The 21,317-nt window shown below is 56.7% G+C and overlaps 8 protein-coding genes across 8 annotated transcripts in view; 5 read left to right on the forward strand and 3 right to left on the reverse strand.

Annotated features, from left to right (window-relative positions):
- Positions 1-609: 609 nt before the first annotated feature.
- VDBG_05611 (phosphatidylinositol N-acetylglucosaminyltransferase GPI3 subunit) lies at positions 610-2,583 on the reverse strand (the record flags this gene model as incomplete). The annotated part of the gene is made up of 2 exons (XM_003004452.1): positions 610-2,068; positions 2,129-2,583. 2 exons carry the CDS (start codon positions 2,581-2,583, stop codon positions 610-612), a joined length of 1,914 nt encoding a protein of 637 aa, XP_003004498.1.
- A 487-nt stretch (positions 2,584-3,070) lies between these two features.
- Positions 3,071-6,363, forward strand: VDBG_05612 (ATP-dependent RNA helicase dbp6; the record flags this gene model as incomplete). The annotated part of the gene is made up of 5 exons (XM_003004453.1): positions 3,071-4,190; positions 4,363-5,062; positions 5,140-5,406; positions 5,794-5,838; positions 5,919-6,363. The coding sequence occupies 5 exons, from the start codon at positions 3,071-3,073 to the stop codon at positions 6,361-6,363; spliced, it is 2,577 nt and encodes an 858-aa protein (XP_003004499.1).
- Positions 6,364-6,693: 330 nt separating this feature from the next.
- On the forward strand, positions 6,694-7,497 carry VDBG_05613 (predicted protein; the record flags this gene model as incomplete). The annotated part of the gene is made up of 1 exon (XM_003004454.1): positions 6,694-7,497. One exon carries the CDS (start codon positions 6,694-6,696, stop codon positions 7,495-7,497), a length of 804 nt encoding a protein of 267 aa, XP_003004500.1.
- A 594-nt stretch (positions 7,498-8,091) lies between these two features.
- VDBG_05614 (conserved hypothetical protein) lies at positions 8,092-8,520 on the forward strand (the record flags this gene model as incomplete). The annotated part of the gene is made up of 1 exon (XM_003004455.1): positions 8,092-8,520. The coding sequence occupies one exon, from the start codon at positions 8,092-8,094 to the stop codon at positions 8,518-8,520; it is 429 nt and encodes a 142-aa protein (XP_003004501.1).
- A 350-nt stretch (positions 8,521-8,870) lies between these two features.
- Positions 8,871-9,242, forward strand: VDBG_05615 (conserved hypothetical protein; the record flags this gene model as incomplete). Its single annotated transcript, XM_003004456.1, has 1 exon — positions 8,871-9,242. One exon carries the CDS (start codon positions 8,871-8,873, stop codon positions 9,240-9,242), a length of 372 nt encoding a protein of 123 aa, XP_003004502.1.
- Positions 9,243-9,332: 90 nt separating this feature from the next.
- On the reverse strand, positions 9,333-10,249 carry VDBG_05616 (NAD dependent epimerase/dehydratase family protein; the record flags this gene model as incomplete). Its single annotated transcript, XM_003004457.1, has 2 exons — positions 9,333-9,818; positions 9,965-10,249. 2 exons carry the CDS (start codon positions 10,247-10,249, stop codon positions 9,333-9,335), a joined length of 771 nt encoding a protein of 256 aa, XP_003004503.1.
- A 922-nt stretch (positions 10,250-11,171) lies between these two features.
- VDBG_05617 (predicted protein) lies at positions 11,172-12,148 on the reverse strand (the record flags this gene model as incomplete). The annotated part of the gene is made up of 3 exons (XM_003004458.1): positions 11,172-11,388; positions 11,542-11,883; positions 12,120-12,148. 3 exons carry the CDS (start codon positions 12,146-12,148, stop codon positions 11,172-11,174), a joined length of 588 nt encoding a protein of 195 aa, XP_003004504.1.
- A 5,612-nt stretch (positions 12,149-17,760) lies between these two features.
- The window catches only part of VDBG_05618 (calcium-transporting ATPase), a gene marked incomplete at both ends in the record, with an annotated part of 4,362 nt that continues 805 nt past the window's right edge, over positions 17,761-21,317 (forward strand). Inside the window, 3 exons of the mRNA XM_003004459.1 lie at positions 17,761-17,851; positions 18,067-19,440; positions 19,490-21,270. Coding sequence (XP_003004505.1) covers positions 17,761-17,851; positions 18,067-19,440; positions 19,490-21,270 — 3,246 coding nt within the window. The remainder of the gene's footprint in view (positions 17,852-18,066; positions 19,441-19,489; positions 21,271-21,317) is intronic.

Below are 21,317 nucleotides of genomic sequence, written 5' to 3' on the forward strand. Positions count from 1 at the left end.
ACGGCACCGCTTCTTTTTTTTTTCCCCCTGTACTCGAGACACTTGATCCGCCGCCCGAGAAATAATCGAGAGGAACCAGAACGAAGAAAGCTGACTCGCCCTTCTCCTCCTCAAAGACGGCGACAACGGCCAGGCATGAACGACTTGTTTCCTGTTGCTGTTCGGAAGAACCCCCGACTGAACATTTCTGTCAAACCATCCACATCAAATAAAGCCACGGACCCCAGCCTGGCCTGCGCTCGACTTTCGCTGATACCCCCTTCCCTCTACACTTTCTTCCTTTTCCCCACCCACCTCATTGCGAAGATCCGCACGCCAGTCCATCTGTTGTGCTGTTTATTCGACCCTTCTTCGGCCCCTCCTCTCTGCTTTTCGGTGATATAGGAAGGAGACAGAGAGGGGTTCTTTCACCTGGATACCTTGATCTCCTCGTCGTGGACGATGAGCCGATGAAACGCGTTCCTTAGACGGCTCTCTCCCTCTCACTTGACGCCGTCTTTTTTCTTACTTCGACAGTTGGTTTGGCGTTTTCTTGCGGCATGCTGGATGGATGCCTACTCCACCCTCCTTTGTTTGTTTCCCTCTCGCCCCGTGCCATTCCGGATTGGATTAGACCTCGACAAACCTAGATGCATCAAACACGACAGTTCTGCGAGTCGAGATATGGCCCCGGGGGTAGTCATCTTGGTGGGTGTGGAGACAAAGAGGGTTGGAAGGCTGAGGCGTGGATTCCGAGTAGCGAGCATCCTTGCGGGGATGAAGCTTCTCTGCTGGCGGCTGCGGATAGAGGCCGCGCAGTACGAGAAGTCTAGAGAATGTGTATATACCGAGACGAGTCGGAGGCACGGTCAAAGCAGCAGTATATCTTATATTCTGTGCTGGATGAAGCAAAAGAAAAAAACTCTGTGACGCTGCTGCTGCTTTCCATGCTCTCTTCTTGAGAGCAGGACGCTTATGTAACCCAACTGAACCCGGAACGCCATGCTCGTCTACAAGTCTCATGCCAGAAAGCCGCCCGTCTATCCGTCGGCGTCTATTTGTTCCACCTGCCGTGTTTCCGCCTCTCGTCTTCGTCGTCATCTTCGGGGGATCCTCTTCCCGCGGCCAGTCGCGGCAAATGTCGATGTCTTCGCGGGGGAACCACATCTCGAGAAACAGGTAGATGAGGTAGTCGATGATGACGCACAGGCAGAACAGCTTGCCGGCCCAGATGCCGCAGCCATAGTACCGCTTGAGGCGGTCAATCAGCGCGAAGCTCCTCTCGCCGGGGCGCGCGACGCCGTAGCGCGGCGACGGGGCGCCGTCGTGCTCGTCGTACTCGTCGTCGTCCACGGCCTGCTCCCCGCCGCCGACGTCGTCGTCCTCGTCCTCGTAGAGGCTGCGGTAGACGCGCTCGGTGCGCTCGGCGACGTTGGTCCACGAGTACATCTTCTTGACCTGCTCGTGGAAGCGCTCGGTGCGGACCTTGTTGGCGCGCAGCGCCGCGATGGCCTTGCCCGTGGCGGCGACGAGGTCGTCCTCCTCGGGGCGCGCAAAGACGGTCATGTGCGAGGGCAGGACCTCGGGGATGCCGCCGACCTGGGTGCAGACGACGTAGAGGCCGCACGACGCGGCCTCGACAATGACGGTGCCAAAGGCCTCGGTCAGGGACGGGTGCAGGTAGATGTGGCCGCGGACCATGACGTCGCGGACCTCCTCGTGGCGCACGGGGCCGAGCATCTCGACGCGGTCCTGGAGCACGTTCTGCTCGATCATCTGCTCGAGGTCGATGGCCTTGGGACCCGAGCCGGCAATGACGAAGCGCGTGTTCGGGTTGTTGTAGAGGATGGGTGGGATGGCCGCCGTCAGCAGATCGGTGCCCTTGTTGTAGAAGAGGCGGGAGATGACGACGATGGTGATTGTGTCGTTGGGGCCGAGGGGCTGGGCGGGCGGCGGGTTGTGGACGAAGTTGGCGACGCCCGACGGGTTGGCGGGGTAGTTTTTGGGGGCGGAAGTTCTCGGCGACGACGGCGTTCGGGATGACGGAGACCATGAGCGGGTCGAGGGATGCTCGCAGAACAGTGTTCTCCTTGCTTGGGAGGTGTCAGCCAGGTGAGCTCAAGCAAGAACCTTGGACGCATGTACTTACCAGGTATGGCTGACGCAAATGACATGGTCGACGTCGCTGAGGGTAAACTTGAGAAGTTTATTCGTTAGGATGCTCGTGGCATCTGCAAACCCAAAGAGTGAGTGATCTGTGAAGAGGGTCCGCAGTCCCATGGTCCTGCCATGGAGGATGGCCTCGTGGCAGAGGCTGCTCAAGCTGGCATGGCCGTGGACGATCTCAATCCTCTCGCGAATGACGATATTGCGGAAGATCGGGAAGAATGAGAAGACGGTGGGGAACGTGGCCTGGCGGAAGATGACGAGGAAAGGCACATGGTAGACCTTAAGGCCGTTCGTGAGGTAGCGCACGCCGGTGCGGCCTTCGTAAGCGTGGGTGATGACGATGACCTTGTGACCGCGGTCTATGAGTTTCGAGGAAAGCTGGTAGATGTGACTCTCGATTCCTCCTGGCTGCGGAAAGAAGAAGTCGCACACCATGGCGATATTGAACGTACGACGGCGGGGCATCGTGGCGGTCGAGGGTCCTGCTACCTAGGATGTTGAGGCATGTCTGACGTAGGACATATGTCGGAATGCGGTGGGCCAGCCTTTTCGGACAGGTTTGAAGAGTTGTCGGTGGTCGACTGGTTGAAAGTGGTGCTGAAGTTGTTCAGTCGACCATGATCGTCAGGTCAAGCAGGTCCCTGGTTTCGACCTCAAGAGACACACGAATGCGCTGAAGATCAATTGGTCGAGGGATTGGATCGAGACAGCTAAAGAACCACCCCTGCAGCGGGAACGATAAGTGGGCGGTGGATCTCGGCAGAACACTGATAAGCCGCTGTGCTGGATCATTGCCCAAATTTTTTGGAAGCTCGTCTCTTCTGCCCCTCCGAGGCCAGACGCAGCGACGACGAAACACCACTCTCAACATTTTGCTTGGCCGACCGCTCCGAACGACCAACTGATCAGAGAGCCTAGAAAGATGTACAATCGATACGTCCCGTCAAAGGGAGCATCTTCTGCATCACCACCACATCCTCAACAGAGCACCGCCAGCCATGGCTCGACCAGCCAGCCCTCCACAGACTACGCTCGTTACGTACCCCCAACGAAAGGAGCAAAGACGACGGCGACCCAGTCTCCATCAATAAACTCGCATGATGCGCTATCTCCCGCGACAAAGCGCAAGCATGGCGATGCCTCTACGAACGGCGCAGAAAGCCCTGCGCCGAAACCCAAGAAGTCCAAACAGTCCGAAGATGTAGAGAAAGCCGAGAAGAAGGAGAAAAAGAAGAGGGAAAGGGAGGCACGAGACAAGCCAAAGAAGAAGAAGCCTGCTCGAGAGGACAATGGGGATGACGAAGACGACGAAGAAGACAAGGTGCCCTCGCGGTTCGCATCAGTATTGGCAAAGAAGGCCAAGTCGATCAAGGCCCCGGCACCACTGCCCGAGGGAGCTGAGGCAATGAATGTCGACGAAGACGAAGCGGAGGATATCGAGATGCACGGCCTGGACCCCCTACCGCAACCGGAGCCTGTGGCCGCCGACACGACCAAGATGTCCTATGAAACCCTACCGCCATGGCTTGCAGCACCGATACGCGTTGCAGCCGACACCAGAACTCCGTTCCCCGAGATCGGCATCAACGACCGTTCAGCCAAGATTCTCGAGTCGAAAGGCTTCAAGGACGCCTTTGCGGTGCAGACGGCCGCGATACCATTGCTTTTGCCCTCGTGCAAGCACCGCCAGGGTGATCTTCTCGTCGCGGCCGCTACCGGTTCCGGAAAGACGTTGGCGTATGCGTTGCCGATTGTTCGCGACATCAGCCAGGGCCAGGTAACGAGGTTGCGAGCGCTTGTGGTGCTGCCGACCCGAGAACTTGTCAATCAGGCTCAGGAGGTCTTCCAGCTCTGCGCCGCTGCTTTTGATGCCCGTGATCAGAAGCGCGTACGCATCGGGATTTCAATTGGCAGCCATCAACTGAAAAACGACCAGGCGAATCTGGTAGAGCAGACGGAACGCTACGACCCCAAGGCATATGCAGACGCTGTGAAGAGGGACCGCGAGGCTTGGACTACACTTGAGGATGCCGATGCTGAAGGTGGGCCGCAGGCGTCCAGGCCCAGTCATGGGCAACTTGCCCGATCACGTCGTCGACTACAACTCCAAGGTCGATGTACTCATCTGCACCCCCGGAAGGCTGGTCGATCACATCAATCATACACCGGGCTTCACGCTGGACTTTGTTCGCTGGCTGGTAGTCGATGAAGCAGACAAGCTGCTGGCGCAAAGCTTCCAGGGTTGGTTGGACGTGGTCATGCCTAAGCTGCGCACCAACAAGTTCAGCGCACGCGACTTCCCTGACTCGAATCTGACAGGCGTCCGCAAGGTTGTGCTCAGTGCGACGCTCACCCGAGATCTCAGTCTGCTCGGCAGTCTGCAGCTCAGGAGGCCACAGCTCATCGTGCTCGAGGGCGGCAAGGCCGATGGCGCGACGCAGGTGGCCGAGCACACGCTTCCCAGCTCACTCAAGGAGTTTGCGACTAGGGTCTACGACACCAGGCTCAAGCCTCTGTACCTGCTCGACCTGCTCCAGGGCAAGCACTTGCTCTCGCCCACGGACACGGCATCGAAGAACAAAAAAACCCCTGCGAAGACGGCAGCAGCAGCAGCAGCAGCAGACGACGACGACACTTCATCAGAAGACGAGTCGGATACCTCGTCGGACGGTTCATCAGACACCTCATCGGACTCGGACTCGGACTCAGACTCCGACACGCCCAAGGCCTCCTTCAAGAAGACGGCGCTCATCTTTACAAAGTCCAACGAATCCGCCATCCGTCTCTCCCGCCTCCTCTCCCTCCTCGCGCCCTCTCTCGCGCCCCTCATCGGCACCCTCACATCGACGCAGAAGACATCTCACCGCCGCCGCGTCCTCGCCTCCTTTTACAGCCGGCACCCTCCGCATCCCTCGTCGCCTCCGACCTTGTGGCTCGTGGCATCGATCTGCCGGCCCTCGACAACGTCGTCAACTATGATCTCCCGGCCAGCGCCGCGGGTTACGTCCACCGCGTGGGCCGCACGGCGCGTGCGGGCAGGCAGGGACGGGCGTTCACGCTTGTGGAGACGCGCGAGAGCGGATGGTTCTGGGGCGCCGTGGCCAAGTGGGAGGGCATCCGGAGAACGGAAGAGGTCGGACGGTTGGTCATTGTCGAGAAGGATGCGGAAGACGGAGGGTTCGGCGGGGAGAGGATGGAGCGGTACGAGAAGGCATTGGAGGAGCTGGGGAAGGAAGCGTCCGAGGTGCGGAAGCACAGGTAGAAGCTGTGACGAACAGGATGCTGAAGAGAACCGTTTGCGCCCGAGTTGCGCGGTCCAAAGCCTGCACGTTGATGCGTACCTGAGTCCGTGTGATCTTACGGAAGCGATAGGCTGATACTGTGTGTCTTGGGATCGCACAGCGTCACGCCGTAGTTCCGGCTTTGCGAGCATGGTGTAGTGAAGCAAAGTTCCCCGGCGGCGTATTGGACCTCGGGTTATGTTGAGTTACTGCATCAGTCATATTGGTAGTCTTCATGTAAGAGCGATACTCGTCTGAAGCTACATCTCAAGCTATATCGATCCGTGATAGTACTCATCAAGTTTAAAGGCGCATATCCTCGGATGAACCCCTAAACGTAGTTTTGATTGTATACGTGTATCAGACTGATGTATGCTCACGGGGAGGAATCGGCAGTAGTGCTCCATGTGTACGTCACTGCTGGCCGTGTCTGATTGTCAAGCCAGGGCCGCTCTGACCTGGCCAGGCAGAGTCTACCACTCATTCAAGAGCCAAGGAACATGATGTTACAATAGGAATGAACCTGGCCAGGAAAGCCCGGGTCATCGCCTTGGCCGACAGCACACTATCCCGCCGGTGCCAGGCATTCACGTCTCTCGTCTGGCCAGACGACCGGTCGAGAACCGGTGTCCGTCGATCTCCGCCGGAGAGCGATGGCCTGATAAGAATCTGGGGTGGCCAACCCACGGTTATCGGCGAGGGCCGTTCTAGGCGGGCGATGTGGGTCTGGTTCAGTATGTCGCCGCTTCAAGGGGACGTTTCGACCAACGTCGACGTGGAGCGTTGTGCAGAATTGTGCAGGCTTGACTGGAGACGTCCAGTATTCTCAAGGTTGAAGCGAGAGCTACGTAGAGGGGATGGGGACACGACGCTGCAGACCAATGAGATTGGTGACGCGGGTTTGGTGATGGAATTTGTTGTAAGGACTGGGTAGGTGAAGCCCCTAAATTTTGAACGCAACTGAACAATGCAGGCTACCGTTAGCTTGCAAAATATGTCCAGATGTATCTGTTGCGTGGCCAGGTTCCAGATTGATAGGGAGCAAGCTGTGATGTGTCTCCAATCGGATATAAATCGTGCTCCTTGTTCCCTTTGTGGGCATGGTTATGCAGGAACTTCCTAGGACAGCCTATCTGCATCGACCAACAGCCAAGGCAGCGAAGTATATCGCACGTATTATCTATATAAGTACTTGATTAATTTGAAGCACGCTCGAAGATGATCATAACTTTCTACTCACACGGGCTCTCTCCTCGTCAACAAGATGGACTACTTGGCCTCGAGCAAAGACATTTTCCACCTCTTCCCGCGATTTCCCCTCGAGATCCGCAGGCTGATCTGGGAGCAAGCTCGCGCAGAGTCTTACATGTTCTGCGCATTTAACACGGCAGCGTCGAGCAGCAACAACACGCCGCAGCAAGCGAGGAAAATGGTAAGCTGGCGTCAGACCAACACCGTCCTCAGCTGTCGTGAAGCGCGCCAGGCGATACCAGACTCGCCATCACGCGTCGGGCTCATCCATTTTGCCAAATTTGTCGGGCATATTTTCAGTCACCGCAACCACCCCAGTATGCAGCATTCGAGAGAAGGTCATTTGTTCGTGGCCATGGATTCCGCCATGATAAACTCTCGTTCAGCGAGTGAAATCTACCACGACGTGCTGCAACAGCACCCGGAGTGCCCGGGCGGGTGCGTGTACCTCAAGAACTTGGTGACGATTGGAAGTTCGTGGCACATAGCCGAGACCGAGAATTTTGCAGCCCTCAAGGATGAACCGATCATGAGCCTAAACCTTTGGGCGGATGTGTTGCCTACAATGTCGACACTGCCGGACGGCACCCGTTCGAGCGACTTTCTGACGACTCCTTCAAAACGCAGACGTTGGAGGAAAGAAGCGCGCCATGTAGAGCTAGAGAAGGCGAGGAGGGCGTGTGCACATATGTCCGCGTGCTTCGAGGTGCGGTGGAGCGTTCCAGAGGTTGACGAACTGTACCATGTCATGGAATATGTAATTCAGGCGTTCCCAGAATGTGTTCCAGTCATGTACCTAGCAGCATTGGATAAATGAAGATGCCTGGCCAGTATACCTCGTGTTGCCTGATTCGTGCAAGAGATGACAGAAGCCGAACTCTCATCTGCAGATAATACCTACCGTACTCCTCTGGCTCATGTTGTCATTCAGGTCAATATTTAAGGTAGTCATGAAGATGTACCCAGATAGGTACCTAAGGTGGTGAGGCAGGTAAGCAGAGGGTGGTTGTGCAACCGGAAGTTATGCAGGGCATCAAAGGAAGAAGCAGAGGTAAAGCGGCGACACACATCGAACATGGCAGCTTCCTCATCCAGCATGCGCGTGCACCCTGCCCCTGCCCCCGCCAAACCGAGACCCCACCGGGCTCCTTCCCCCACCAAGATTTGGCGGACCCTTCGGACGTATCACATGGGACCAAAGTAAGCAGCGGCGACTGACTACTTTTTGACGATGCTGCATTTATTCTCTTCTCATCCCCATTCTCACTGTATCCTAGTTTAACAGTTCTCTACATCCTCTGCTCTCTTCTCAGTGCGTGCCAATTTGTTGACTCACCTTGGCAACCATTTGCGACCACAAACCGGCTTCTCCCCGACCAAAGCCCTCCCGCACATCCAAGATATCGCAGCCATGCCCGCCGACGAACTCCCGATGGATCTGCCCATCATTGACCTCGATGTCTTCCTCAACAACCCCCAGGACTCCCCCGAGTCCAAGGCCGAATGCCTCAAGGCTGCCAATGCCCTCATCACCTACGGCGCTCTCGTGCTCCACGACTCGCGCGTTTCGGAAGAGGACAACACGACGTTCCTCGACCTCCTCGAGGACTACTTCGCCCAGCCCCGCGAGGACCTCCAGAAGGATGAGCGCCCTGAGCTCTCCTACCAGATTGGCGTTACGCTTGAGAACACGGAGAAGCCCAAGTGCGCCGTTGACGAACCCTGCCTCGACGTCATCGCCCGCCTTGCTCCCGAGGAGCGTCCCCTCGACATCTCCGCCCACAGTCCCGACCCCAAGTGCCGCTTCTTCTGGCGCATGAACGACGCCCCGCCTCCCTGAGGTCAACACACAGGTCCCCGGCCTCAACGCCTCCAACGTTGTGCCTTGAAGCCCCCCACATCCGTGACCGCTGGTCGCCGACCATGAACCACTGGGGCGCCACCATGAAGCAGGCCGTCGAGGGCGTCGCCTCCATGGCCGCTGCCGGCCTCGAGCTGCCCGCCGATGCTTTCACGAGCGCCGCGCGCTACGGCCCCCACCTGCTGGCGCCGACCTCATCCGACCTTCGCCGCTTTGACCAGCCCGACACCATCCTCGCCGGCTTCCACACGGACCTCAACTTCCTCACAATCCACGGCCGCTCCCGCTACCCCGGCCTGCACGTCTGGGCGCGCAACACGGGCAAGAAGATGGCCGTCAAGATCCCCCAGGGTAGCTACCTGCTCGTCCAGGCCGGCAAGCAGCTCGAGTACATCACGGGCGGGCTCGTCAAGGCCGGCTTCCACGAAGTCGTCATCAACGAGGCCACCGTGGCCGCCATGAAGCGCCGCACTGAGGAACACCCCGACCGTCCCCTCATCCGCATCTCCTCAACCATGTTCTACCATCTCTCGTCCGACTACGACCTCGCGCCCTTGCCGGCGCTCGCCGAGAAGGCGAAGCAGGTTCGCGCGCAGCAGTTCAACCTCGGCAAGGACGAGGGCGCCGAAGTCGAGTACCCGCCTACAAAGGTCGGTTTCCAGGTGCAGGGTGAGCTGAAGCACATTGCCCTGATGGCGTGATAGTCACATGAATGAATAAAAACGTTAAATGTCCATGTTTTGTGTCTTTATCATACATCGTGAATTTCTGGTGGTCACCGCGACGCCCACTCAGGCCTTGCGCACCTTGTCGTACACAGGCTCACCCTCAGCAACATCCACCCCCTCCTTGACAACGCGCTTCACGGCCTCGTCAATGTTGTCCTGGCCATCAAGCAGGTCGATCCACGACGTCTTGAGGCCCTCGGCGTCCACGAGGCGCGCCGTCACCTCGGCGACCGTCCTGCGCGAGACCTCGCCCTTGGCACCGCCCGTCCGCCCAAACTCGATGCCGCCGACGTCCCCCTCGGTCAGCGTGCCGGGCCGCAGGCTGACGGCGGCGAAGTCTTGGCGCGCGCTGCCGGCCTCGTAGAGGACCTCGTCGGCAGCGACCTTGGCGTCGTAGTAGGCGGCCAGCGTCGTGTTGACCTTTTGGGCGTCGGCCCAGGCCGCGGCGTCCCACCACGCGGGCTCCCGCGCGGCGCGAGGCGAGGTACGAGATGAGGATGAATTTTGTAATCGAGGGCGTTGCGGCGGCGGCGCGCAGGAAGTGCGTGGCTGCGTCACGGTCGATGATACGGGTCTGTCTCGTTAGCGTTGCCTGACTTTGTCTTTTTTCCTTTTTTCTTTCTTTTTTTTTCCTTTCGGGGTTGATCTATTCCAAAAGGCGAGAGAGAAAAAGGGAAGAGAGGCAGAAAACGTACTCGGTCGGCGACGCCCTTGCCGCCGGCGCCGGCGCTGAAGACGACCGCGTCGGGCTTCACCTCGGACAGGATGGCCTGGGCGCGGTCCTGGGACGTGACATCCTCCAGGGACCGGATCAGCACGTTGAGGGTGCCCCTGCTGTCGGCGGGGGCGAGGCCGCGGATGGTCGGCGCCTGGTCGTCGGCGCGGATGACGCTCGTGACCGTGTGCGCGGCCCGCAGCAGGAGGGGCGTCAGGTGCTGGGCGATTTTGCCGTGGCCGCCGAGGATGAGGACGTGGGGCATGGTGGGCGAGGATGTCTTTTGGTGTGTGGACTGCTTTCTTTGTCGCCGAATCCGGATTCGAATGGGCAAAGGTGTAATAGGATGACGCCTAAGGTGGTGGTGATAGTGAAGCTGCTTGTACGATCGGGTTGTCAGGCCAATTGATGCAACCCTCAGCGAGACTGTGAAAGAAGACGATTTATACGGCCTCGTCAGGCCTCACGCAACACGCCATTCCTCGCACGTCACGGCGCGGGGGACGATGACGTCAATTGATCCAAGACGTGCTCGCTCGTCCGGGCGATTCATCATCAGTACGAACAGTCAAGCACCGCTGTTTAGTAATAATAAGCTTCGCTGGGGAGGGGCATTTGTGTTTGCTTCTCTGCTTTCGGCGTATGGGGAGGGGCCAGCAGCATGTCCGATCGGGGATAAGCGTCGCTGGGCTGTGTGGACTGTGTGTGGGTGCTGAGATCGGGTGATGGGGTTACATGTAGACATGGTACTCAAAAAGGACGAGGATATTCCTATTTTGGGGAAGGGGTGTGGTGACCTTGATGGAACCATCCATCTGGGCGCGCGAGTCGCGGCGACAGAGAATTCTTGTTCTTCATTCCTTGGTAGAGGGTCGCGAATGACTCGAGATGAAGTAAAATGAGATCAATTGGATCAAAAGATGCGCTCACACACCGTAGTATCATCTGCCGAACAGGCCACAGGGGGGTCCTGAAGGTAAGGTTAAGATAGGAAACAAAGGCCGTGAAAATGGCTCCCCGAGACTCCACCTCCGATGGGCTCCTACAGCCCTCTTCTTGCCATAATGCCAAACACATATATACACACTCCCGACGACCACGAGTCCTGTTCATTCCGTCATGCCCGTTATGACGCATGACGGGTGTGTCCCTCGTTGGCAAACGAAACTGAATTACTAAAAAAAGATTCATATCGGCACTTGCGTATAGAGCCGATACATCGCGTCGTAAGGCCTATGTCCTCTGAAAGCCGCCGCGGGTGGCCTCGCGAGCGCGGCATCGTCTTTGTCCTGCGGCACGTAGTGAACCTTGCACAGCGGACAAGTGTCGTGCTTGTTGAGGAACCACTGCGTGATGCATTCGGAGTGGTAAATGTGGCGACACGGCAGGTTGCGAATCAGATCGCTGTCCTCGAGTGTTTCCAGGGCACACCACACTGGGAGAAAGCCCCGTCAGCACTGGGAGTTCTGAAGAAAAAAAAATCTTGCTGACCAGCAGGATGCAAGTCATGAAGGCTGGGAGACAAAGAAGGCCAGGAGGGGGGGGGGCAAGACGTACCAAACGACATAGGAGCTGGCTCTCGCAACGCCCTTGACCGCATCGTCGTCCTTCTCCTCATCAGGCTCACCCATACACTCGCCCTCGCCCTCGCCCTCATACTCGGCGAGCCAGGCCTTGTATGTCGTGATGGGCGCCGACTTGTCGAGCTGCGCAACCTTGCGCGCTATGGCCTCCAAGGCCACGGCCGGGATCGCCGGTGCCGGGGTCCGGGGTGAGGCGGGGGCCGTTGCCGGGGGCCACGGGGCGTGCGCGTGAGCGTGAGCGAGCGCTTCCGCATCCGGCGAGTTGGGTCGTGTTGGCGAGAAGCCAGGGATCATGACCCGGCGCGCGACCCAACAGCTGCGAAACCGTAAGCCCCACGATTTCCTGTGGGCGTGAAGAAAAAAAATGGTTCAGTAAAAGAAATCTCTCCCAGAGTACGCACATGCAGAAAAACAGCAGAATGAGGCCCGTCAGGGCGCCGAAGAGGATGAAGATGGAAATCCAGATCGGCGCGCGCTTCTCCCCCGGAGGGGGCCGGATCAGAGGTCGGGTCGGCAGTGGCGCTGGCGCCGGCGCTTGTGACAGTGACATACCTGAACGTCGTTGTTGCCGAGATGGCCATGCTTGGCACCACGTCGTAGAACGAGTCGTAGGATACGCTGATTGCTGCCTTTTTTTCTTCTTCTTCTTCTTCTCGGCCCTTGGCTCCGTTTCGCCCCAGATCTGTGGGACTTGCTTTTTTTGTTGGTGATTGGCGAACACACCTTTCGTAGCTTCGTCGCCTAGTTGGGCCAACCTGCCCAAAGCTGTCTGCCCGAGGGCGACTTTTGATAAAACCGAGGAGCAGGGAGCGATGCTCAAGCTGTTTGTCGTCTGGCGGAAAGGTGACCAGCCAACCGTGTGGCAATTCGCGTCACCGAGAATCAAGACACCACGCCTCCCGTCGCTGAAGGGGACATGGAGCTGGGCGGGCAATTCTCTCGGTCAGGTGACCGGTGGCGGCGACGGACGGGGAGAACGCGTTTTATTTTTTCTTTTCCTTCGGCGGGCATGCGATGTCCACGCGAACGCACAAGATGCAGTCGACGGCTCGAAGGCTCGGCTTGAGATTTTGGAAGGACGAAAATAAAATAAAAAGAAATAAAGTGACACAAAAGAGCATCCTCTGGAAAGAAATCACTCTGCTTCGTCGCGGACGCCCGCCGGGCTTTGTACGACTGAAAAGACGGGATCACTACAGGGGGAGAGCCTGTGGCACAGGAGGGCAGGTCCGAGCCATGATTGGTAGGCTCCCATCGTGACCCTCGACCCTCCTCCTAGCTTGCAGGAATGCGATGGTCAAAGAGGGTGTGGACGGGCGGCGGGCCCCCTCGAATACGATCAGCTGTTGTCTTGATTGAGTTTGGCTCTGGCGGACGGTGGACGGTGGAGCAGACCGAGGGATGGATGGGTGTGGGCGACGCGTTAGTGAGGTGGGATTGGAGGATGGGCGTGTGTTTGGTGAAGGGAGGGGGGGGCTAGGTAACGCCCGCGCTCTATCTAGGCTATATGGCTTGCATGCTGGGTCGTCGTGATAAGCTGGAGAGAAGAAGAGAGAGAGAGAGAGAGAGAGAAGCGAAGGGGGTCTGTGCCAGGACGCTCAGATCAATGTGAGGGGAGAGGTTTGGCCCGGTTGTGTGACATGTTGGCTACGTAGCTGTCGGTTGTCTGTCAATGTTTGACGTCTCGAGACCGTTGCACGCCTGGCTTAACTAACCCCAGAAACCGACCGTCGTGTGGGCGAAATGACAGCGCCGAAACGACGATCTGCACGCTATCGAAGCGTCTGGACTTGGGGATTGGATTGCTGACTCAATGCACGAGCATCCTGTGGTCGTTGGGTCAGTGCTCGCTCGCATGCCGCTATTGGGGACTGGTCGTATCCTCACATCCAGCCAATCATCGAATCCAAACGGCCTTCGAGTTCATTGAGATGTAAATATATACAGTTAAGATTTACGACCAAGGCCAGAGTTCAGACAGCATTGGGATTATGATGGTTTGAGGTTACTTGCGGTTCGATATGTTTCTGAGGCTCATGTACGTACTTTACTGAGTTGTAAAAGCGGGCACCTCAGGATCATACGCTTAAAGATCCCGGGGCTCTCACAGAGTGACTTTGTCTCTGCAAGGAAGAAAATCGAGATACGCGCTCATAACTCACGGTATTCATTTTTGAAGCTCTTCAGGCTCATACTTGTATTGAAAATCATGGAGTCAACGTGGTTTTTGAAAATCCTCTCGCTCGTGAGCCTTCCGGCGGTGTAAAATGTCACTCTCACGCTTGGATCTTCGGAAGCTCTCCTGGCAACACGGGAACATCTGACCTACAGTTCCTTGTCCAATATCCAGACTCTTCTTCAAATCTTCTTCATGACCCGCCGTCTCCTACACTAACAATGTCATCTACAAAACTCTTCTGCCCTATCACTGTCGGTGAGGTCAAACTCAGCCACTCAGTAGCTAAAGAATCATCATGAGAATCATGATCATCTGATTTGAGTTCTGAATTAGGATTTTCAGAAGAATAATTATTGTCAGAATTATTTTCATCAGAATTACTATTTATTAGGATTAAAGCGCCGTCATGGCTCCGCTGATACGCTTCCACCAGACGCCGACCACGTGGCTTTCCCTTTGATGTATCAGTATTACACGCAGGAGATCTGCTGTCACGGCACACTCCTGATTGCCGAGGCGACCTATATCCCACCTGCTCACTGCGGTGGCGAGAGCGCGGTCGGCATGTGGGACGGAGCATAGTTCAGGGATGGAGGAAAATCACCGACGCCGGTCCAGGGCAAAGGGCTGTTTCATGTCATTCAGCTGTGTGGGGCGCGCAGGTCAGATCGAGGAAATACTCCTTACAGCTCGGGCTCCGTCAGTATGGATGTGAACCGATGCGACGGAGTGTCAGTTTTCGCGCATTGTCCGCGGTCTCGTGGAGCTCAATATATCTTACCTGCACCTCATTGAGTCGCGGGTCAACAACGACGTCAACTGTGAACAGACGGAGGGCATCTCATTTGCGTTGGACAGCTAGCAAGACCAGGACCTTGTTTCCGTTGCTGGAGGACATGATGGTCCAAGGCCCGCAGTGTCGTTGATGGAGAGCAGCAAGACCGCCTTGCCCTCATTGCGTTTGTTCGGTACTTTCTTTCCTCGCCAGACCTGGTGTCCCGGCTTCAACACGATATCGAACCAACCGAATACGACCGCTCCACGTTCTACACTCCTGCTCAGTCAAGGGGGGTCTATCGCCTACCCCTTGTGCGAGGAGTACTCGGGGTCTTGGATATCGTAGAGTATTGATCCACGGCATCACAGGGTCTTGCCTGTATCGAAGGGTTCTCCGTTGGCTATAGGTCGTTGTTCGATCCGAATACTTCAGACCGCCAGCGAAGGCTGTTTGTTCCATCTTGTATTACTTACTTTCGTCTGGGATTGGATCAGGGGACAATTTAGACGTTTTTCCATTCAGAGGTAATTCGTTGACATGCACTCCCCAATCATTATGAGTCAACCGACCCCATTGACAAGTACCTATTTATAATGAGCATCATCAAGCTGATTGCTTCAACAGGTCGTCGAAATGCCTTGGATGAAGAACCCCTCAACGAATTCCACCACTCGAGCTCGATCTTGCTCGAAATCTGGTCGAAAATGAACGAGATGGAGCTCGTCAAGGGCTGAAGTTCACCTCATGCTTAGAGAAGGCGGTCTGAACGTCCTGAGCCTCAATAGTAAAGTGCAGAAACACAAGCGCATTCATCGCAAGCATAGATGGCTCATCATGATCGTGCGCATCCTAACATTCAGAGAACTACGGTGTGTGCAACTACAGCAAAGCTGGTTTTAGTCGTCACACGAATTAATTAACGCATGGGGTCGACCTCCCATGCGACGGAGGATCGTCCCGGCTCGTGGAAGCAATGGCCAGGGGTGTGGCAACCAACACCAGTGATGACCTCATTTCCGTAGCTTCAGAAGCGCGCTGATTGGCACACTCAAGCATCGCGGCTTCTAGGGGCTGACATCCCCACAAAGCTTCTTTCTTGACCACGGCCGATTCAAGCATCGCGGCGTGGGCGCAGGGTTGGTTCTCTGCTGTGCTTGCTGGCAAGTCTGGGAACCCAGCTGACAGAGCAAGATTTAACCATGCTTGTGATCGGGTTGTCGTAGTGCACGCCCACGCACCGCATGTGCAAACAGGGGAGGCGGGCATGGAGTCATTCAGTTGACCGCCAGATGGCACACTCACAGGTGGTCGGATTGTGTGGTAAACAAAAGATGGTTGCTACTAGCCTGGACGTGTTGAGCCAGCGTTGGCCGGCGTAATTAGCTAGGACCAGGATGCTGGAATATGATGCGCTTCACAGTCATGGCAGGATGCCCTTGGGCATCGAGGGTTTCCTGCGAGACAGCCCTTCGCTCTCTCATTTGGTGTTATCGGCTCTTGTTCCCTGTGACCTGTGGGCGTCGCCAGGTTTGTTGTGGCTGGCTGCAGTGACACGCTGGCGATGGCTGCTGTCCATCTGCATCGACAACGTTGCCGCGACGAGAGAGAGGCGACTGCCGAGAGATCCGCCCTGTTTGATTTTGCTGTGAACTGTCTTGACAGAGCTGAGATGAAGCAGACTGGGGATGCACAAGCCCTGGTGAGCTGAGAGCTGATAGTGTCACTGGGGCTTCTTAGGCGAAAGGACGAAGGAGGGAAAAAAGAAGAGGCTTGGCCTCGTGTGGTATCGTCCCACGTCGGAGCGTTCAAGGGCGTTAATTTGAAGGTAATTAGTGGATGCCTCCGGAGGGGGCCAGGGAGGGCCAGGGGCGGCACCTAAAGCCCCTAATGCTTGGTGCCCCACGGGCCTGTGAATCTTGGCACGCGCTTCCTGAGAGGTCGCCAAGCTCGCCCAAGCTGCCAGAGAAGGGCACAGGAAGGGGGCAGCCAGCAAACAGTGGATACCAAGCACTGAACCAAGCATCTTCGCCCCCCCCCCGGTGGCAGGTAAGCTTAATCCGCCTGGCCACCTAGGTACCTAGGCTGGCCTGTGATATGCAATGAATTCCGTGGGCTCCACTGCGCATTACACTCGCCTACCTTGTAGTCAATGTTGTTGTTCCAGGAGTGCCTGCTTTCCACCGCCCTCCCTTCTATCGAAGACCGCCCCATGCTTCTCTCGGTCGGAGATGGCTAGATGCATTTTGGATCAGAGACATGGCCAGTGGAAAAAAGGGACGAAAACAAGAAAAAGAAGCAGAGACGACCAGAAACGATGACGGCTGCACCATGGCAACGAAACGGCCAGCGGTCCAGGTCCCCCCCCTCATCTCCTGCTGGCGCCCACAGAAGCCCACATGCCTATGGCGCCCCCTCAGGCCCCTGCTCCAGTGATGATGAAGGTGGTTACTCCAAAATGAGGCGAGCTTGACCAATGACGCCAAGCATCACGATTGCCAAGGAAACGGAGCAGCACTGCCACATTCACAAGGCCGCTACCGTCCCTTCCCTGATCTCATACGATGAAATCACGTTCACCTACCTAGTTTACGTACTCTATAGCATTTGGCTCTTTCCTGCCTCTTGGAAGCTTTCTCTTCTCAATCTCGACCTCTCACATCTTCGCCTTGGGTCTTTCGCGAGCGCAATCCTTGCCTCCGCCTACAGTCAATCAGGTGTCCGGCACTGAAGTGCGCCTCCTTCCTGCCAACAAAAACAAAATTCACGACCTTCGCATTCGCGCCGAAAGCATCTCGGGCACGCCCAAGATCACCAACACAAGCCTCCGCCGCAAAAGCAACAGACGGCTTGCCTTCAAACGAAGGACATCCCCAAAAGGACCGCGATGCAAACGACCCTCAACATTCATCATCACACCCGGCACTGCCACACTCGTACCACTTCATCGATCATCTCCTAGCATCAATACGAACCCGATTCGCGCCCGACGGCTCCGAAAAGGCCCTCGAGCTGTAGAGAGCCGAATCGGCCCTGCTCGATTCTGCCTCGAGTTCTGCCTTGCATACTTCGCCAAGGCAACGAACGATACGTTTCTCCAAGATCCTCCAGTCCGCCCCGAGGTACCTTTCGTGCTCGGCTTCATATTCCCTCGATTTTACGACCTGGCCCCCTTCGCCCGACTCGTCTGCATAATACTTAAGTCACCCTTTTCCGTGCCTGCCACGGTCCAGACCATCATGGACAATTCGACCAGCCGCCCAGCTTCGCACCGGCGGCCCCAGACGCCTGCGATCACGGTCGACACCTCGGCCATCAATAATGAACAAGGTACGTTCTTTTTGGAGGAGTCGCGGTGGCGTTGCGTACGCTGCAGCAATGCCTCACACTGGCTGGAGCTCGGAGTTGTGGAAGCTGCCTCAATGGTCAGCAAGCAACACTGCCTCAATCTTCTGAGGAGCGAATGGGGGAAGCCTTTTCAGTGTCCACCTGCCGCACCGACAATCCCTGTCGACCCGGCTTGGCGCGGAAATACGCTTCCCCAGATTCTCTCGATTCAGGCATCATCGCGAGACATCTAACACCCGTCAAGAGCTTGCCAAGTCAAGCCCAAGTATTGCACCCACTAACCGCCTGCTCAGAACCATTCCCAGACGTAGAGGACCACTCTCCTACGTCACCGGCCTTCGAGGACACCAACACTCTAGCCGTTCCTACGAGGACATCCCGCGCACAGTCATGGGATTCCAATAAGTCCCATCCTACACAATCCCCTACGACTCCAGGATCCGATCCAGGGGACTCTCTACGAAAACCCTCGGCCGCTGGGGACAGCAACATAACGGGGACCACTAAAGATGGAAAAATCGATCCGTTGAGTCCGGATCCAGGCGAGGAGCAGCTCTACAATGTTGCCAATAATCCTTTCGCCTTCTCACCAGGCCAACTCACCAAGATTATCAACCCAAAGAGTCTTGAAGCATTTGTGGCCCTCGGTGGTCTTCCTGGTCTTGAAAAGGGTCTCCGTACCGACAGAGCGGCTGGCCTCAGTCTCGATGAGGCCACAATCTCGGATCCCATTTCCTTCGAAGATGCTGTAGCGGCAGGCACCGACACAGCGAACCCGAAGAAGGCCGCTCTGGATGTTAATGCTATTGCAAAGGAAGCTGGAAGTCAGCCGGACGGCTTAGCTGGGAACGACTCTGATGGAAACTTTGGCGACCGGAAGAGGGTGTTTGGCGAGAACCTTCTTCCCGAGAGGAAATCAAAGTCCTTTTTGGAGCTCGCATGGATTGCTCTCCAGGACAAGGTCTTGATCCTTCTGTCGGTTGCTGCTGTCATTTCTCTCGCGCTCGGCCTCTACCAAACCTTCGGCAATAAGCATCACCAGGGCGCCAAAGTCGAGTGGGTCGAAGGCGTTGCCATCGTTGTCGCCATCCTGATTGTCGTTATCGTTGGTGCTGCCAACGATTGGCAAAAGGAGCGCCAGTTCCGGAAACTGAACAAGAAGAAGGAAGACCGCATCGTCAAGGTCATTCGCTCCGGAAAGCCGACCAATCTTTCTATCCACCGTGTCCTCGTGGGTGACGTTATGCTGCTCGAAGCGGGAGACGTCATTCCGGTCGACGGTGTCTACATCGATGGTCATAATGTCAGTTGCGACGAGTCGTTCGCCACGGGCGAGTCGGACCTGATCAAGAAGGTTCCCGCTGCTGCTGTGATGCAGGGCATTCGCGAAGGTAACACGAACATCAAGAAACTCGACCCGTTCCTCATTTCGGGTGCACGAATCCTAGATGGTGTTGGCACGTTTCTCGTCACTGCTGTCGGCCAGAACTCCAGTCACGGTAGGACCATGATGTCTCTGCGCGACGATCCTGGACAGACTCCTCTGCAGCTGAAGCTGAACATTCTTGCTGGTAAGTGCCCTGCTTCCTGCGCTCTGGGCCGACGTCTAACATGGTACAGGGTACATTGCCAAACTTGGTAGCGCTGCTGGTCTGATTCTCCTCGGTGTCCTCACTATCCAGTTCCTCGCACGTCTCCCTGGGAACGACGACAGTCCCGACGAGAAGGGCCAGACGTTCCTCCAGATTCTCATCACCTCGATCACCATTGTTGTCGTTGCAGTTCCCGAGGGCTTGCCTCTTGCCGTGACTCTCTCACTTGCGTACGCGACAAAGCGAATGACAAAGGAGAACAACCTCGTCCGCCACTTGCAGTCTTGCGAGACTATGGGTAATGCGACGGTCATCTGCTCCGACAAGACAGGCACCTTGACCGAGAACGTCATGACGGTAGTGGCTGGGTCCCTGGGCTCTGGGAGCGTGCGCTTCAACGATCGAGACGACCAAGACGCGGAGGCTACCACCGAACCGACGACGCCTGCAAAGGAGGTGGAGGACGACGCCCGCACATCTAACGGAACCCCATCGACTCTACGCCTTCCGCTTGCGAAGCTCTCTTCAAGCCTGTCAGACGAATACCGCAAGCTGCTCAAGGAATCTGTCGCTGTGAACACGACTGCGTTCGAGGCCGAGGAGAAGGGAAAGCAGGTATTTGTCGGCACGAAGACGGAGACAGCTCTCCTCGACTGGGCACGTAAATGCTTCGCTCTCGGCCCTATTGCCGAGGAGCGCTCTAGCTTCCCTACGCAGCAACTACTGCCCTTCAATTCGAAGCGGAAGTGCATGGGTATCGTCATCCGTCTGCCCGAGAACAAGTATCGCCTCTTTATCAAGGGTGCGCCGGAAATCGTATTGGGACAATCCAACAAGGTCATCGCAGACCCTACTTCCTCGCTCGCCCGCGCCAACATGGAGGACCAGCAACGCGAGGACATCAAGCGCACCATCTCCGACTATGCTAAGCAGTCTCTTCGAACCCTGGCACTGGCGTACCGCGACTTTGAGTCGTGGCCTCCCCCAAACTCTCGCAAGGAGGAGGGTACCGACAACGTCGAGTTCAACGACCTGTTCAAGCATCTCAACTGGATCGGTGTTGTTGGTATCCAGGATCCTGTGCGAGGCAACGTCCCCAAGGCTGTGGCACACTGCCACAGTGCCTCCGTGTCCGTGAAGATGGTGACGGGTGACAACATCGAGACTGCCAAAGCTATCGCCCGCGACTGTGGTATTCTTACCGAGGGCGGTCGTGTCATGGAGGGCCTGGAGTTCCGACGCCTCAGCGATCAAGATAGACGCGCCGTGGTTAGGGACCTGCAGGTTTTGGCGCGCTCCAGCCCCGAAGATAAGAGGATCTTGGTCAAGACACTCAAGTCTCTCGGAGACGTCGTCGCTGTCACTGGTGACGGTACCAACGACGCGCCCGCGCTCAAGGCTGCCGACGTTGGTTTCTCCATGGGCATCACGGGAACCGAAGTTGCCAAGGAGGCGTCTGACATTATTCTGATGGACGACAACTTTTCTTCTATTGTCGGTGCCCTCGCTTGGGGCCGAGCCATCAACGACGCCGTCAAGAAGTTCCTCCAGTTCCAGATCACGGTCAACATCACTGCTGTCATTCTCACCTTTGTCTCGGCCGTCGCCAGTGCCGAAGAGGAGGCTGTGCTCAAGGCCATCCAGCTTCTTTGGGTCAACCTCATCATGGACAGCTTTGGCGCGCTGGCGCTCGCTACCGACCCGCCGACGGAATCGCAATTGCGTCGGAAGCCGGAACCCAAGACTGCGCCGCTCATTACGTTGACCATGTGGAAGATGATTATCGGCCAGTCCATTTACCAGTTGATCGTATCCTTTGTGCTGCACTTTGGCGGACCCAGCTTCCTGAAATACCC

This window comes from Verticillium alfalfae, genomic scaffold (genome assembly GCF_000150825.1).
Source record: "Verticillium alfalfae VaMs.102 supercont1.6 genomic scaffold, whole genome shotgun sequence".
Classification (NCBI taxonomy): domain Eukaryota; kingdom Fungi; phylum Ascomycota; class Sordariomycetes; order Glomerellales; family Plectosphaerellaceae; genus Verticillium; species Verticillium alfalfae.